Source organism: Astatotilapia calliptera, chromosome 10 (genome assembly GCF_900246225.1).
Source record: "Astatotilapia calliptera chromosome 10, fAstCal1.2, whole genome shotgun sequence".
In the NCBI taxonomy this organism is placed as follows: domain Eukaryota; kingdom Metazoa; phylum Chordata; class Actinopteri; order Cichliformes; family Cichlidae; genus Astatotilapia; species Astatotilapia calliptera.
The window spans coordinates 21422909-21440997 of NC_039311.1; the positions used below are offsets into that span (position 1 = coordinate 21422909).

The 18089-nt window shown below is 40.6% G+C and overlaps 1 protein-coding gene across 2 annotated transcripts in view; it reads left to right on the top strand.

The window, feature by feature from the left end:
- The window catches only part of septin8a (septin 8a), a 36856-nt gene extending 25865 nt beyond the window's left edge, over positions 1–10991 (top strand). Inside the window, exons 7-10 of one of the 2 annotated variants that reach the window (XM_026181122.1) lie at positions 713–881; positions 1045–1177; positions 2212–2381; positions 10764–10991. In XM_026181122.1, the coding sequence (XP_026036907.1) occupies positions 713–881; positions 1045–1177; positions 2212–2381; positions 10764–10929 (638 nt within the window). In that variant the 3' untranslated portion in view covers positions 10930–10991. Of the gene's footprint in view, positions 1–712; positions 882–1044; positions 1178–2211; positions 2382–5013; positions 5340–10763 lie in introns of those variants that run through there. The other variant, XM_026181123.1, reaches the window with a different exon arrangement.
- Positions 10992–18089: the final 7098 nt, after the last annotated feature.

The window sequence follows — 18089 nt, forward strand, 5'->3', positions numbered from 1 at the left end:
TGTTTGACTTTTCTTTCTGCCTGTATTAGCTCTTTATGACTCACTTGTTTTATCTTAACTTTGAGATTGTTTTACTGTACAAAATGGTTCAGTCATCTTAGGGTTTCCTGCCATTACAGATCTTAGCTTTGGCCTCAAAATGAAACACATTTTATTATCAGAACAGTCCTTATTGTTTTGATGGGGTGAGGTGACCTGTGACTGAAGGCTTCAACAGAGTGGATGCCCAGGGCACCCATCATCCCCTCTCCCCTCCTCTGCTGTCAGTCTGTGAGGCAGGAAACACTTCCTGCCCTTTCGTCACCATGAAGGCATTTAAGTGTGAGACTCACTCAAACGTGAAACTAAAGTGAAAGTTCTCTCCAGTTGAACAAAGTGAGCACGAAAAGTGCAGAATATGAAGTCTGCTGGAAAAAAAAATTGATTTGGTTTAATTTAATCACTCAGGATGGCGTATATGTACATGCCGAATTATCTGTTTCCTGTGGAGGCTTCACATTCCTGCTTTTAAGAGGAAGAGAGGCTGAGGGAGTGACAGATGGCATGTTAAAGTCATTTGAAAATGATGGCCAGGCACTGAATGAAGGCGTGAAGCAAGGACTGAAAACAACATTATTTGGACACCAGAAGAGTCTAATGTGGAGGGAATAACTAAAAGGGCCTCCTGAGTCTCTGCTGCTGTACTCATGGCGTTCTGTATTTGTCCTTTTAGTTGAGAACGAGAGCCACTGCGACTTTGTAAAGCTCAGAGAGATGCTGATCAGAGTCAACATGGAGGATCTGAGGGAGCAGACACATGCCCGCCATTATGAGCTGTACCGGCGCTGCAAGCTCGAGGAGATGGGTTTCAAAGATACAGATCCTGACAGCGAGCCATTCAGGTAGATGGTGGACACACCCAGTGCAACACAGACAATGCGTTTATTGAAAGGCTCACACAGTCAACCAACTGTCAACAGCAATGAAAGGAAACGATTATCTTTTGAAGACTGTGCCTAATCTTTCTTTGTTTCTGTTCTCTGTCCTGGCTTTACTGCTCTGCAGCCTTCAGGAGACGTATGAGGCTAAGAGGAAAGAGTTCTTGGGGGATCTGCAGCGCAAAGAGGAAGAAATGCGGCAAATGTTTGTCAACAAAGTAAAAGAGACGGAAGCAGAACTTAAAGACAAGGAGAGAGAGGTCAGTCTGGAAAAGCCGAGCTGTCGTTTATTTGATAGTCAATTGCACCTGACATGTCCACACATCAACTTCAGGTGCTTTTTTGTCAGAAGATCAGAAATATTGTGCACACAGTTTTGCATGGCATCTGTAAAACCTGTTGAGTTCAGCACATTTTAAGATATGACAAAGTGTCTGCACATGTGAATGACCGACTCTGTTTGTATTGGTTTATCCTAATCACTCATATCTGGCACCACTGTGAGAAAGTACCAAGACCCTCATCACACGATTTCCCTACAGTGAGGCTCAAAGTTATGACTCAGTGTCAGTTTAGGAAGCTGTGACTACACAGAAAGAAATGCACAGATCAAACACTTTAAATTATTGTTTGTAACTTGACTGTATGTCTGATCTAAGAAAGTTTGTCTTGGCATTTTTACATTTTGTGCAGTTTCTACAGTTTACCACCAACTTTCTCAGTGTTGGAAAGAGATGAGTTTTCACCTCCCATCATAGTATTACAATTGAAATCTACAAAAGTGCATTATTTCCTTGTTGTACTTGAGGAGTGCATAAAATGTTGCTAAGGGCTCCCAGTAACCATAAAAGCCACACTTTAGGTCTTTAACACCTGCATTTAATAGTTTCTATTTTGTTTGAGTGTCTACTTGTCAACTATACAGGGCCCTCAAAAACACTTTGAGCAGCTCTGCAGTGCATCCAGTGTTATACACACCAAAGTGTTGCACACTGCAATAGCAGATGATGGTGTGTTGTCGATCACAAGGGAAGCAGTGTATGACTAAACAGGGGGATGCCCTGTTTTTCACTGCACTTCATAATATGGTTATTTAACCTGCTCTTAGTAATATAACCATGCAAGACAAAATTATATACACTGAAAAAATATAGGAAAAGCCAATGTTCAGTTCAGTTTGAGTATAAAAATATTAGTCAGACAAACTCTTCCTAAACTGCCCTTTCTTCTAAAGTTTCGTCTCTCTTGTCCTCATCCCATTTGTCCGTCTCCACACTCGTCTTCTCCCCCTCAGTTGCACGAAAAGTTCGAGCAGCTGAAACGGATGCACCAGGAGGAGAAGAAGAAGGTGGAGGATAAGCGAGGATACCTGGAGGAGGAGATGAACGCCTTTAACAAGAGGAAGGCGGCAGCCGAGACACTGTCCTTATCTCAGCCCGTCAAGAAAGACAAGGACAAGAAAAAGTAAGGCAGTCCCTCTAAGTCACTCAATCGTGTCATTCTTCTCTCAGTAACAGGAAGCTGCTTCTTTTTTAAACCCTACTCCTTTCTTTAAGTAATCCTCTTGCCTTTCACTGTGTGCCTTCAGAACCTGAAATGATTTCCCCGCTGCTCTTGTCTCTTCTTGTTTTGCTGAGTAACACTGATACACGAGGTTAGCATTCTGCTAATTCCCTTGGATTTATGGAGCCTTGAATAGAGCGTGTTTTGCTGCTTTAGACCTGTTGTCGACCTGTCTCCAATACACAAGCATTTCAACCATTATAAAGGCCTGGCATGCGTTAAGGAAACTTCCTCTCCTTTTTGTCCTGCCCAAGCTTAACATTTCCTGTGCTTTCACTCTTTCCTTTCGCCTCGCTCTAATTATTCAGGATACTCAGTCAGGAGGTAGTGAAAACCTCAGAAAGGGCAAAACTGATGTTTCAATAGGGGTGTGTTCATCGTTGTTAAATCTTCCACTTTATACCTGATGCTTTCTTCTTAAGTACGGTATTGGACTGACATGCATAGCGATCTATAGCTCACCCATCACAGCAGGGATCAAGGTGCTGCGGTTGTTTCAAAGCCCAGTCAGCATTGTTTTGATATTCCTTCGTTTAAAGCTGCATTCTAGGAGCCTTCAGCTTGTTTTGTCTTTAGACCAACTTGTTCACATACTGTTGATAAGAGGCTGCTTTTTTCTGGTTTAGTCTTGGTCAAGTACAACTTGACTGTAGAAGCTATAAAATGAGTTTGATCTTCATGAACTCATGTAGTAAAACAGAAGTTTAGCTTGAAGTTTCTTGAAGCTGATAACGTTTTGAAATCCTTATTAGGAGCTACAAAATGCAAGTTCAGTACTTGGATTCAACTTTTATCTGCTCAGTTTTTCATGAAATGACCTGGTCACGATCAGTGTTGGTCAAGTTACTTGAAAAAAGTAATCAGTAACTAATTACTGATTACTTCCCCAAAAAAGTAATCCCGTTACTTTACTGATTACTTATTTTCAAAGGTAATTAATTACTTAGTTACTTTTTAAAAACACGATTTACAACCTGAATAGGTGATAAAGTGATAGATCTTTCAGCCCAATTCTACTTTTTCTACATAATCCATCATACAAAATGTAATCAAATGGAAAAGTCTCTTTTTTTAACTTGTTTTATCAGTTTGAATCTTTTAACTTTATGCATCAAGCAAAAATTTAATTATATGCAACATTCTCTGACTTGAATAAATTAGTTTAACATTTAAACCTATTTTCTACACATTCCAGCACATAAAATAAAATATTTTTTGTGTTTACACTCACTCTTTCAAATAGATGCAAGTAAAACACAGCAGAAAATAAATAAAGTCAAAGACTCAGCGGTCCTGTTGCTCTATTTTCACCTGTAAAGCAGGCCTGGCAGGGTAGGTTGAGGTTTACCCTGGTGCACGTGTGCCGCGGTCAGTTGAAGAATCCGCGAGTTTCTCTGTGTACGTCGTTGTGCACTCGGTGCTTGCTTGGAAGTTTAGGGGTTTTTTTTCGCTGTAAAAAGAAGTTTTCTTCCCACGCACGATGGACGCTAATGTTTTTGTCACTTTTTATGGAATCAAACTCAAAGTAAGGTCAGTACTTCCACGCTTTAAACGCTGCGTGCTCATACTCTCTCCCACAATCGATATGTGAGCCATTGTTGATCTGCACACAGCTGTTGTCACAAACGTCGCACTCGCTTACGTCACTGTCATGAGACATTCTCGCAAAAAATCACGGTTTTAGTAACGCAGTAACGCAGCGTTCCTACCGGAAAGTAATGGTAATCTAATTACCGATTTTGCAATAGTAATCCCTTACTTTACTCGTTACTTGAAAAAAGTAATCAGATTACAGTAACGCGTTACAAGTAATGCGTTACTGCCCATCTCTGGTCACGAACCCTCTACCTGCCAGTCACTTGTCCTGTGAATATGGGGCACATATATCAACAAATAGCAGTAATTCCTGCACATTCATTCAGGATTTTGAGTTAAAGCTGAAAGTCTGCACTTTAATCTCATATTGATGATTTCAAGGCCATTTCAGACAGTCAAACGTGTACAATGTTCAGGTTTCACTTTACTTCAGTCTGTCGTGTAGCTTCTTTTCAGTTCTTTATCTGTGTTTTGTTTTGTTGGCTGGCGGTCCTTTACACACTGTATCACAATCAGAGCTGGCTTTGAGTGAAGCAAGCATCTCTGTGTGTATGCCAAGCTTTGGTCATAGGTGAACGGCAGTGAAGTCTTCATGGTCATTCCCACCAAGTTGACCAGGCATATGGCTCCATCTTGTGGCCGCTCACGTGCATTACTCTTGTTCCTGTTGCAGATCTTCCATTTTGTGCGTTTCCGAACATCATTTTTGGCCGTTTCACTCAGGACTGGTGTTCGAAGTAATCATCATACAGAGTGTAGTTTAAAAGGTTCACACCTCATTCACCAGCACACGCGCTACGATTTTATCTGAGCTTCCTAACTTCTTTGCTTCAGTGCTGCTTTTCTGATCCCTCTCTTTTATTTCACTTATTATTTCAGTAAAGTCGCTGTTTGTTCATTCGATTTATTTTGTTTATTGTTTGTCGTTGTTTTTCAGTTAATTTTTGGGCGCTGTATACCCTTCCTCACGCGGCCATGGATTTGTCCTCCATCACCATAGCAGCGACAACATCTGTTTTTTGTTGGTTTGTTTGTTTTCGTTTGTTTGTTCCGACATTCCATCTTGATATTGTGCACACGGACCAAAGACACTGAGGATGATGATGATGATGATGATGATGGTGAAGCCACAGGGAAGAAAAGAGTGAAAGATGGTGAGAGATGATGAGCAAAAATATTCACGTTCCATCAGAGGCCATCTCATTTATTCAGGATCTTTGTTTGTTTGTTTTGCTTCCCCCCCTTTGGACACTTTTTAAAATAAATATGTATGTATATGCGTTTTGTTTTGCTTAATTGTGATTTAAATATTTTGTTGTTTTCTTTTTGTTTCTTCATTAACTATCCACACAAGAAATAAGAGCTTAAAACCATTCGAACCTTTGACTGTTTGGTACTACAACGTAACACCTGGGCAACATTTTTTAAACTCTTCAGCAAGTATTACAAAAATAATAAAAGAAGATATCAGTAAAGATTTTTGTCTTTAAATACATGATCTTTCTGAAAAATTGCCCAGATAAAATGTGTCGGTTAAACTTGGTTAAAGTTAAAGTCGGTTAAAGTTGTTTTTTTTGTTTTTTTTGTTTTTTTTAATCAATTAAGCCCAAATAATATACTTAAATAGCAATAACTGAGTACCTGTGTACTGCATATTGCATACACATAGGTGCTGACAACCTAAACCTAATAATCTTAAGTGTTTTTTTTAAAGAAATGTATGCAATATTCTGGTGCTGTTTCAGTTTAACTCATTAAATGTATGTGAATATTTTCTAGAGCTTACCAAGCTTAATATGCAAAATGTACTAGTTTTTAAATCTGATATTGTTATAAGAAGCACATATGATTGTGTACATTGTCCGTAAGTGATTTAACTTTATTGTAAACGGTGAGTTGATCGTCTCGATGTGACTGTTATGACAGTGGACGCAAACACAAAGCCAGTATATCGACGTAAACCCAGGATTCAGGAAACTATTCAGCTTGATGTAGACGCGTTTACACTCAGATGTAGAAGAGAGCAGCTGTATTTACTGTGTGTCTTTTGGAAATAAATGCAACCCCCCCCACCCCACACCCTTCCACTCCTGACTTTGATGCGTCTCTGCCATGATTTGTTTGTCTATATTTACCCAGCGTGGAGCTGAAAGTGAAGCACAGGCAAGTGAAGACTCTCATTCCCTCAGGTGCGCATTAAGACAACACACAGAGGCTGACGGCCCCTCGCTGTAACCAAACAGCTGTCAGCTTGAGGCAGCGTTTCCTGTGTAGCGATCTCTAACTGAAGAACAAAGTGCTGTGTGCTCGGCACACAATCCTCCCTGCTTTCACCATCGCTGCTCACCTCTGTTGGGTGTGGCTGTGTGTTTTTCAAAGGAGTGAGAGGTGGAAAGGTGTGTCCTCCCTTCACTTTGCATTTCAGCTTTTTCATCATTCCAGTATGAAAATATAAACTATGGTAACTGGGAACAGAGTGGCTTGAATTGACCCAATTCCTGTCCAGGACTATCTAAATGGAAGAAAAAAAATGACAAACTATTAAAGTAAACTCACCCTACTAAACCCGTACGACCTGACGCCGGCCACATCCTACCCAGTTCCTTCCCCACTTCAGTTTAAGTTCTTTCATTGTTTAGAATTTCTCCAGATTTCTTTTCTGGACACTCCATCGGTAACTTCTTCGCCAAAGGGATCCCTGACCACCCGATTGATGTCATGCGTCATAAAAGGTGGATCTTCATCGACCTCAGTCATCAGTGCTGCTTTCTGTGAGCGTCTTCTGGGCCACCAACTGGGCTCATAAAAGTGAGCGGGATCTTTGTTCACTCCGTCCACCATTCTCTTTCAATAAATAACATTTTCTAATTGAATGCAACCTAATTTACAGAGGTGCTTGCTCGTATTGAATATGACCAAAATATCAGATAGATGAGGTATATAGTATTTTTACTGGACAAAACACTCACTTTGTGTGGTTTTTTTTTTGTTTTTTTTTCTATGCTAGACTGTGATGTCAGTGAAGGCAGAAATCCTAATATGGTCATGTCATGAATACAGATCTGGCTATGAGCCCAGGGGCATCCCCCTTTTTCCTGTTACCAGTGTTAACTAGCTGCTGTATGATATAACAGGTAAAGGTATAAGTGCATTTCTTTTCTAAATTTATATAACATGTATATAAATGCTATATTTATTATCAATGAAAAACTACACAAGACTATAATAATCTGAGATATTTTATTGGGTAATTGAGACTGTTTTCCATTTACTGTGAAGGATCTGCCAGCATTGGTATTATTCTGTCTACCACCTGCAGAGTTCACTGGACCTCATTCAGCCCTACAATATGTTCAGAGCTCTCTCTGTGCTGTAGTACACTAACACTGCCAACAAAGCTGCCTGCTAATCACCCTGAGAGCCTCCATGTACATACTTGGACTGAGACACAACATCAAAGCCAGTGACAGATAAGTGATAGCTGCTGAGATGCATGACGTATTTCAGGGGTTTGACTAGATGAGTTTTTTTTTTTAACCTACTTACGACTGATTGTGAGCTCAGATTTTGTGGATGGACAAACTACAAGCAAACTCCCTTGCGCACAGAGATTTCTCCAGATTCTCTAAATCCTTTGATAATATGTACTGTAGGCGATGAAATATTTGCAATTTTATGTTGAGGAACATTATTCCACAGTTTGTAGATGCAGTTATATTAGCTATAAAATGTTTCACCACCTGTTTCTTTTTAGTGTCACTGACTTTTCCGATTTTTTGTTGACCCCCCCCCATCCCAACTACTTGATCCTCGTATGCAGTAATTGACAAAACCTCTAAATATCAAGCAAAAATTGAGTAAAAACCAAAAACATTCAAAATATCAGGAAATGAATTTTTATTTGTTGAAATCATAGCTTTATTTCTATGGTAGACAATAAGATATAGCTGCCTCAGTATCTGAAGGAATATGTGTTGCTTGGTTCAGATCGACTTGATGAATCAAAGCAGGCTTTACAAATGAGAAAATAACCTGTTCACATTAGAAGTCATGTTACTGAGACTGAACACAATTTGAGCCACCTAAACAAAAATAAATATATAAAATCAAAGATCAGTCTCTCCAGCATTGGTAGAGCGGTGGAGGTAAAGTCCCTCAAGAGACGCTGCGTTCCCATCTATCAGCCTTCATCAGTTTACACATCAGAGGAAAGAATAATCCCATAGGTCAACCTCAGATTATCATACAGTACATAATTTAAAAAAATATTGCTAATTTATCACTGATGCTGCATCATCAATCAGATAATCTCATGCCGTCAAAAATCACCATTGTTTTATTATTCTGCTCTAGTGTTGAATCAATCTCCCAAAGGTACTCAGATATGATATGTAACAGCTGCATAATTTAAACCAACTCAGGCTGCAACTTAATTTAATAAAAACATTTGCATAATTAAGTCATGAAATAAAGCTTTTAAGTAAAAATGTAACTTTTCTAAATAAAAGGGTAAATAAACATTTAACAAAATTGGAAAACTTTAGTAGAGTTAAGATTAAAATAATAAAAAGAGGTTAAAAATATATAATTATTTGTATAAAAAAGAAAAAAGCTTTTTTTTTTTTAATATCAAAGTGCTGTGTGGCTCGGGAGGGGGGGCACCGTCAAACTTGGAAAAGAAGCAAATAAACAGGCCTTAAAAAAAACAAAAAAAAAAAACAACCCCAAAACAAACACCCCCCAAAAAATCTGGAGTTGATGTGAACCAAAAGAAGGTTGTAAAGTAAGGGGAAGAAGGCCTTTACAGGTAGAACAGTAACTTTGCACTAAAGAGAAACATTCAAATCTAATTTTGGTAACGTAAGTGATTCCCCACAGCTTCAGCTCAGCCGCCAAGAACAAGCCACAAGATCAGAATAAGACCCCCCAAAAAATCCTGACACCTTCAGAGTCAATGAGGACAAGTGCAAAGAAGAAACTAAAATAATACTAAATTTTACATTAGCCAAATCTTTTAGGAAAAACAAAATCTTGAAATGTTATGGTTAGCGAGGAGCATCTGGGTCCCACAATGTCCTTGTAGACGAAAGGTGGACGGTGTGAATAAAATGTCCTCCTAGTTGACAGCAGGGTGCAGTGGGGGGCACGACGAGATGTCCTCCTGCTCAAACGAATCATCGCGATTGCTCCCCTCTGCCCCGGGAGTCGCTTCCTCGTTATAGAGATTTCTGAATCCGTCGTAATACTCGTCCGAGTCCTCCTGGTCCCTCCCGGACTCTCGTAAGTGCCGCGTGGGGCTTTGGGCTCGCTCTTCCTCCTGGATCTGAGTGCTGTTGAAAATGTAGACTGCGTTGGTTGTCAGGGAGAACTCCAGGCTGTGCAGGTACTCGTCCACCACCTCTTTGCAATGGATGAACTCCGCACTGTCAACCTGGGAGATGGGAACAAGAAGAAGCATGATAATGTGTGTGAGATGAACAAGAAAAAGAAGAGACAAGCATGATGTAAATGATGGCCTACAGACTATATTGTTGATTCTACTTTAGTCTATTATACTTCAGATGGTCCCACTGCCAGAGTAGGAAAGTCTTTCTTGTGACTTTGGTGTGTTAGTGTGCTTTTAAATGGAAATTGCAACAGAACACAAACAATGAAGACACATAGTGTTTAAACAACATTTTGTTAGTTACTTCCTGTACAGGCTTGTTGCCAGGGTTACTGCTAATAAGTTACTTTTCTAATTAAAGATTTGACATGGCAGCAAATAAGAGTTCAATCCAATACTCTAGGACAGCGGTCCCCAACCCCCGGGCCTCGGACTGGTACCGGTCTGTGAGTCGTTTGGTACCGGGCCGCGAGAGTTGAGGCTTAGGTGTGAAATGTATGGTTTTCAGCGTTATTCTGTTATCGTTTTTATCGTTAACTTTGTTTTCCTGGGTCTTTTCACGCGTGTTATGAATAAATATTTTTTTCGGTACCGGTACTAGTTTTATTTTGTTGTATTTATCCACGACACCTTAAAGGCCGGTCCGTGAAAATATTGTTGGGCATAAACCGGTCCGTGGCACAAAAAAGGTTGGGGACCGCTGCTCTAGGATTTAAAGCATCTCGAGGCTAAGCTTTTTGTGAATTGGTGGTATACAAATAGAAATACCTGACGTGCAACAGTTTCTACAATCAAATGTTTGTCATTATGGCTGTGTCCTATGGCCTCAGCTTTATTTCTTACGCATAGATGAGAAGCTGAGAGCACAGTGGACATCAGTGACTGACATGACATTGATTCGATCAGGGAAAAAAACAAAACAAAAACAGGGTTGCAAAGCAGCTTGCAGATTTACAGCTATGGGCAAGCTTTTGGGATTTTTCCAGTTGGATTTTGAGAGACTGCTTTGCTACGACTCATGGAGTGCCTGGACTGAAAGTGCTAGATTTTCAACATATATTACATTTCTCTGCATGAGTTCAACAAACCGACCAATACTGTCCAAGTTTTTGCCCATGTTTTCCATTATCACGTTTGCGGTAAAATCTACTTGAGCTAAAAATCAACCACTAATTGCAGAATACATGAAACTGTTGGTTGGGCTGTAGTATGTGTTAATCCCTGAATATCTTGCGTTAAGATGTTTAACGTGACCAGAGAAAGTAGTAGGCGCTTTTTCTTACTTGTGCTTTCTTCAGCAGATCTGTTAACATGGAGAACCAGTCGGGTGTGAGTGCCTCCAGCTCCAAAGTGATGATGGCCAAAGCCAATGTGGAGCCCTTGAACTGCCAAAGCTGGTGGCAAGCCATACAGTGTTGCACCTGCCTGGTCCACAACGCCACCTGGAGGCCGGGAGGTCTCTTCTGATTCCCCAGCCCAACGGGGGGGACACCGGGGTCCGTTGCAGGGTACCAGCCGACACCGGATCCGAGACCGATGGACGGAATGAGGTGGGGGTGGCTGGAGACGAGCATGGCGTGGAACTAGGATGGACCAACGGGGGGGGAAAGAACATAATCGAGACCAAAATGTTACCATAACGATGTCATTGTTATCTCATTGTCTGTCCACCCATTGCCCACTCCTAACCTGCTAGATTTATATCAAGTATACCAGTGCATTTAACTGCACATCATTCATCCCTTTTACACAAATTTCTCACCAACAAAGACGTGATCAATCTGCCGATTGATCATCCACTCTTCAAAAGGTGAGTGTAGAGGTCCAAACCTGAAGCTCTAGCAGTGCAGGTTTTGCTAATGAAGCCCGCCAAACCCCCCTCCTCTTTGTCCGACTGCTTATTGTAATCTCGTTTGTATCGTATTGTACGTGCAGTGCTTTTCTGTGTTACCGTTTGTGGGAGGTAACTGACAAACCTGAGTTGGGGCTCAGTGGAAAAAGAAGGTGGTTTCAGTTTTTCCAAATAGCAACATAAACTAATTAATCTGCTTCACTTTTAAAACCAGTGAGTACAGGCTGAATAAGCTGGCTCAGTCTTTTGGTTTAGATGAACATCCTGAGAATCAAAAAAAGGAATGCATTCATCCAGCTTTTGTTTCAAACCCCGTCATTCATTTAGTCACATAGCGTTTGGTTCATCTGCTTTATTTCGTCTTTTACGCCGTAGCAAATATAAGCCATGGGATTTAAAGAAAGTGGGATGTTCCTGGAGCTGCAGATTCAGCGGTGTGGCGCTAAAGTCAATATAATTTCTTGAGTCCCCCCCCTCACCACTACACTTCTTTCTGGAGTCCTTTTCAGGGTAATGTAGCAGTAAAGATGGTTTTTACCATCACACAGCTGATAGTGCTTCTCCAGGAGTTTCACATGGATGTTGAACGACGAGAGGTAACACGAAGAAAACTCTGTAAATCCTCTTATTTATTCATATCAAAGTGTCATGGTGGAGCGTCTGTGACAAATTAATCGATAGAGTCTATTGTTAGCCGTTTTGTAGACAACGGTAGAATACAGTTTTATTTAGTGAAGGGAAACTTCTTCAGGGCCGGGGGAATGTAATTGTGACATACTTAAAAGTATAGTTAAAGTATTTATTTGAATAGTACAAAGAGAGAAAATGTCTTTATTTTATTATAGTTTTTATTAATACATCATGTCTTTATTTTAAAAGTCTTGGATTTTGTAATACCTGAAAAGTCGAGCGCTAGGACAATAATAGAGCCACAATAAGAACTGCACTCGGTAAACCTGTGACATAAATATCAGCCTGGAGGGGAAGTGCCATTTTTTTTCTTTTTCTTGTAAGTTTAGTGGGGATTCAGCCTGAATGTGCCAAGCTGCTTTTTGGGGGGGACAGTTTATGGTTGGTGGCTTTAAGAAGCAGTCCAACACTGCTCTCAGAATCACAACGATGTTATTTATACATTTGTTGGGAATGTTGGTGGTCGTTGAGGTGTGGGTTGAGACAGAATCCATGAGAAGACAAAAATAAAAATATTTAACTTTTCTAAAAAGTCAGATGCATTTGAAAGTGTGCATCACGAGTTGTAGGTAAAACTCGTAAAGCATGTGGCTGAATTCAGTTTAACCATTTGTCAAGGCTGTATTCATAAAGCTTCCAGCTTCTGGCCTACAATCTGCTTTATTTCTATCACATGGATAAAGATTTTTCTTTAGAGCACCTTCACAGGCGAGACGTTTACCTCAGTCCCGTGAATTTTTGCTCTTTGACTTTCACTTAAAAGCATTATGAATACAGCCCGAGGCCCAACTGCACGAGGGGGGATCCAAATAATGTGTGTGTGTGTTTGTTGACAGCTCAGTGAGCGGTTACCTCCTCAGGCAATGACTTGGGAAGATTTAACAAGTAGTGCCACAGATCCAAGCCGTAAACACAACACGGAGATTTTGAGCGGTTACCCCAGATATAATTTTAGAGATCCTTGATCTTTATACCCTCCTGGCCGCTCATCTTTTAGGTCTCCACAGAGAGGCTGCAGGGTTAGTCAGAAGTGCCTTGGCCTGATATGCAACGTATGTTACTTTGCTTGCAGCTTGCACATGCAGCCTTCTGTGTTAGAGAAGCCTCATAACGCTTGACTTATTGCTTAAAAAAAAAAAAAAAACACAAAAACTTGATTTTGTCCACTATGGAGATCTGCAAGTCAAATCTTTAGATCACAAAGTGGCACTAAAGCTTTATTTTAATGTCAAGTTTAATTCTTTCATCTGTTTACTCTGCAATGGACAAATTTAATAGTCTATGAATCACTAAATGTCATCTTTGCCAATGAATTAGAAGGAAAGTGAGAAGAAAAAAAAAAGTCTGGATTAAATCTTTGGAGGATTTATTTAAAATCTGCATTTAAGAACCTGAAAAACAAAATATTTGGAATTTTTGCTCATTAAAAATAAAGAAATCAAATCTGATTTCTAAAACAGTGGCATGAAGAAAAACACAATCCAGCTTTCCAGATATGCTTTTAGTGAAATCCAGGATTTCTTTATCAACTGAATGGAGTTTGTTATATTAATATAGATAACTGTAGCCACATTGAGTCATATCAAATAAATGCACAATCACTACAAGGACCAATTCTTTTCTTTAGGGGGAGGTGAAGGTGTGAGGGTTTGTGAATGCCATCTTGAAGCAAACATGATGCAAGCATGACAGTTTTATGTGCGCTTTTGTACCACGTGTGTTTTTATGCAAGACCAGGAGCTGAATTCATGAAGCATTTCGAGTTCAGGTCCAGATTACAAAAAAGAAAGAAAAAAAAAAAAAAAAAAATTCTGTCTGCTTGTCAATCTGCTGAATTCTCTCTTACTATGTGAACGAAGTCGATGGGTGTTGCGGTGTACAAGTCCCAGTGCAGCTTGTCTAGAATGATCCTCTCCATGCGAAGAATCTCCGCTGTTGAAAAGTTGCATCCACTCTGCACAACCAGGCCTTTAACAGAGCCTATAACCTGTTAAACACACACAGACAAAAAGGGAAATTAATAAACAATGTTTTGAAAAATGCACTGAAGTCGGAGGTGTTTATTTTTTTATTTATTTCTATTTTTAAAAATCATTATTAGTGATCATGTGCAACAAACTTGTGATTTTGTCGCCTTTGCCTTGAAACTGCAATAAGTCGGAGTCAGTCTGCAATCAGTTTGCAACTGGTTGGCAACTACATACAGTTTGTATTAACATTGCAATTAACTGATAAATCGGTGAACATCCAATTCTGTTGCCATCTACTTGCTAAATTAAGTGTCCAGTCAGAACCTCAGTTTTGAAAATTCCATAAATAGTGACGTAGTTGCTGCCAGAATATTACCAGAATACATACAGTTAACTAGTCTCCTGCTGAAAAGAGATGTGTTGCAGAGGAGTTGCAGTAATTTTCGTAGACTGTATCAGATTGATTGCAAGGTTTTGGAAATCTGGACGTTTATAAATCAGTTTAACAGTCAGTCTGAGAGTGATTGCAGTGAGTCCGAGTCACACCATGATTGTCTGGAGACAGGTTGCCTCACATCAGGCAACCTGTGCAATCACCTTGCAATCCAATGTGGAGGGTGAGGATATCACACGCTCAAGTAGTTGTGTGAAAAAAACAAAAAAACAAAAACCCAACCCAATAATCAGAGTACATAAATTCACTGCAGTCACCTGGCAACCACTGATTTCCCCCCCCACAGTCGCAAGGAGGCTGCCCTCCAATTTTACTCTACTGTGACTGAGCCTTAAACTCTTGGTTTCCTTTTTGCATTGCAGCTTAAAGCTTGCTCTTACCTCATCTTCCTCGTTGATTTTGGCAGCCAGAACCAGTGAGGTAAAAGCGATGCATTTCAGGTACTTTGTTTGAGCCTATAAAACACAAAAGGATTTGTTTAGTTTGCCTCCATGAAGAAAGACCCGCGGAAATTAAATCAAACATCACAACTGATAACTTTTAAGTACATGATATGTTGCAACAGTAAAGATCTGCCTCGCTCTCACCTCTTTGTTCCTGCAGCACTGGATAAACTAACAGGGTGTGCATACAGAATATTAGCTGTGAAATGTGCGCAATGCAACTTTGAACAGTTTAATTTAGAACTACAGAATCTATTATTCTAAAGTGTAAACCTTAGTTACTGGGCAAATTAAGCTGTAAACCAAAACAAAAGCCGGACACCACCACCATCACGTGTTGTTGTCTACCTTCACAGTAGACAGCAGACGGTTGAGGACACACACTCCCAGTGCAAAGGTCTCTGGACAGAAATGAAACAGCCTGTTCATTTCTCCAAGCCAAAGGATCATTTCTTGGTGTTGGGATGAAGAGATGTCAGCGCCCTGAGCGGACAAAGGATAAAACAGATTAATGATTTACATGTGCAAAGAACTACATTTTAGATGAAAGAATAAAATGCAACCAGGCGCAAACCAGAACCTGTAAGGTTTTCTGCTGTGGTTATTGCTTTAAGAGGTACAATGACAGCAACATAAAAACCAGATGACAGGCTGCCTTTCTATAATACCAGCTGAACTACTTTGAGATGGAGATTTATTGGTTCCTGTCATAAGAATGGCTCCTTTTACTGACCGAATCAAAATTGATTTTCCTGTTGGCATCATTCCATTTTTTATATCATAAAAAAAGGTTTGAGCTGCCTATAAAATGTCTGTGCTTTATAAACATTAAAAAACACCTTTACTCAAGTTGAAAATGCAAAAATGACACCCTACATTTATGCATCCCCTAACAACTATGGGCTCACCTGGATGCATCCATTCTTGAAGACTGGTACCTTCCAGAGGCGAGCCTCTCGGACCAGAGCGGCCTCCAGCAGGCCGTCCAGCCGACGGCTCTCCGCGGCTCCTGGGTTCTTCATCACATCCACAGCACAGGCCAGGCTGCACCCAGGGCACACACACCTGATGGTGGGGGGGGAGGGTTGGGTGAGACAAGAAGCTATCACATTCTTTTTCTTCTATTAATTTAATTAATAGAAGAAAAATGATAGCAGCTTAGTAAAGTTCAGGGAGATGAAACGTTTCGTAGAAACAGCAATTTGAGCAGCTTCTTTAAATACAAACCAGTTTTGTGCAAAAATGTGATTTCCACGATCCACAGTAGAGATGAGTCAATCGATCCAAGTATCGACAGTAATGCTAGTATTGGTATTGGATTGATACTTGACCTTGTTTCTACCCCCCCAAGTTCAATATATTTCTCCTATTAATCAGAAAGGACACATTTGTCTAAATGCCGCTATTTAATGCAGTATTTTCATAGGATATATAGGTTTTCCTAATAAAGACCTCAGCAGTGGGGTCACATTACATGTTTAATTACAACTATTAAATAACAAAATTTCCTGTTTTTCTGCTTCTACTTTAGAATTTGTTTTTTTAAAAATTGTTTCATAGTAAGAAAAAGAAAGTTTTATAATTAGAGGGAAGTCTGGGCAACAAGCTACCAGAGTTTAATCTGTAATTTTACACATTCATTTCTTACAGTTTAAACCCTGAGAGTCGTGTTTACAGATGGATTTCTTTTACTACAGGGGCATGTCTTCATCACGCAGAAAAACTGAGATGTACTTTTGAGATTGCCTACAGAAGGTTAAAGCATCAGTGTCGGTAACACTGGGCCTGCGCTCACTTGGTATTGGCTCGAAACCGAAATTTGCAGCGGCGATTTTTAGTCTGCTTTGGTAAACAATCTGCTCTACTCAGAAAAAGAAGCGAAGCAGGAAATGAACTGCGCGCTCAAGTCTGCTCGACAACAATAACGCCATTTCCCCAGACTTCCACACTGCTGACAAAATGCAAATTCAAAATCATTTGAAAGTATGGACTTTGTTCTGATGTGCAGTACGTGCAGCACAACGCAGACGGGCTCCAGGCGGGATAATGCCCCGCAGCTGCTCCTGCAGCCTCTTGCACAGTTGCTGCTGCTGCAAACAAAAACATTTGTTCCCGTTAACCCTCCGCTTTAGCTCTCGCACAGTCTTACCTCTGCGATTTTAAAAGCCGAGTGTCTCTCCGACGGCAGGTGCATTTATACGGCTTTTAAATTAATCCATATCCATCGAAAGCATCCAGAAAACAAACAACAGAGGATGATGCTGTTCGTGAAGTCAATCTCGGAAGAAAAACCAGGTCGGAAAGAATACACGGAGATCCACCGCATTATATACGAAGAGCAGATAAAAATTTTAAAAAGTAAAAAAGGCGCCGAGTACCGAAAAAGCTGAGGGAGGCTGTAAAATGAGAGCAAAATTTAAAATAAAAAAAAGGTGGGAATCGTAAAAAAATCTGGGAGGATTTGAAGGCAGGCTGTGTTTTGAACGACTAGACTCCGCCCACTGGCGTGACGTAACGCCGCCTGATAAACGGAAATGTGTTAGTGGGTCAGACATACGGGACCCGTCACACAAAATGGGCGAGCGAGCTCTGGAAATGGAAGATTTGTGCTGTGTGCAGCAAGAAAGTGATGGTGTTTGCTGAAATATAAGGAGCTGCTCTCGGTTTATCCTGTGTGGGAATCATTCCTGCACAGAGGCAGAAGGATGAACAGCAGCTGCCCTTTCTACCTGAAAAATATTTCCATTTGCGCAGGGTATTTGAGTCCCATCCATCCCTCTTCTCACTGCTGGGATGCTAGATTCCTGGTCCTGTCCCTTTTCTTTCCCCTCCCCTCCCCTCCAAAGTCCTTTGATACAGCTCATTCCCCACAGGGCTGTGAGATCCTGCAGCCGCACAACTCTGTGGCTGTGTCTGATTTTACAATTGGACCTTTTCAGTTTGATGAGGTGGTTCAGGGACCTGTTTAAGATGCCTCCTAGGTGAGGTGTTTCAGGCATGTCCTACTGAGGACAGGCCTCAGGGAAGACCTCTCTCTTGGCAGACTGTGGGACACCTTGGTGTCCCCCCTCCTGGATGAGGTGGAGGAGGTGGCCAGCAAGATAAAGACAAGGAGGTCTCAGTGTGTGAAAATGGATAGATGGACCTTTTCAGGTAGATCTTTTGTATAGTTGTGGGATAGAAAGCACACGTGTAATATGTATGCCTGCAAGTAAGGG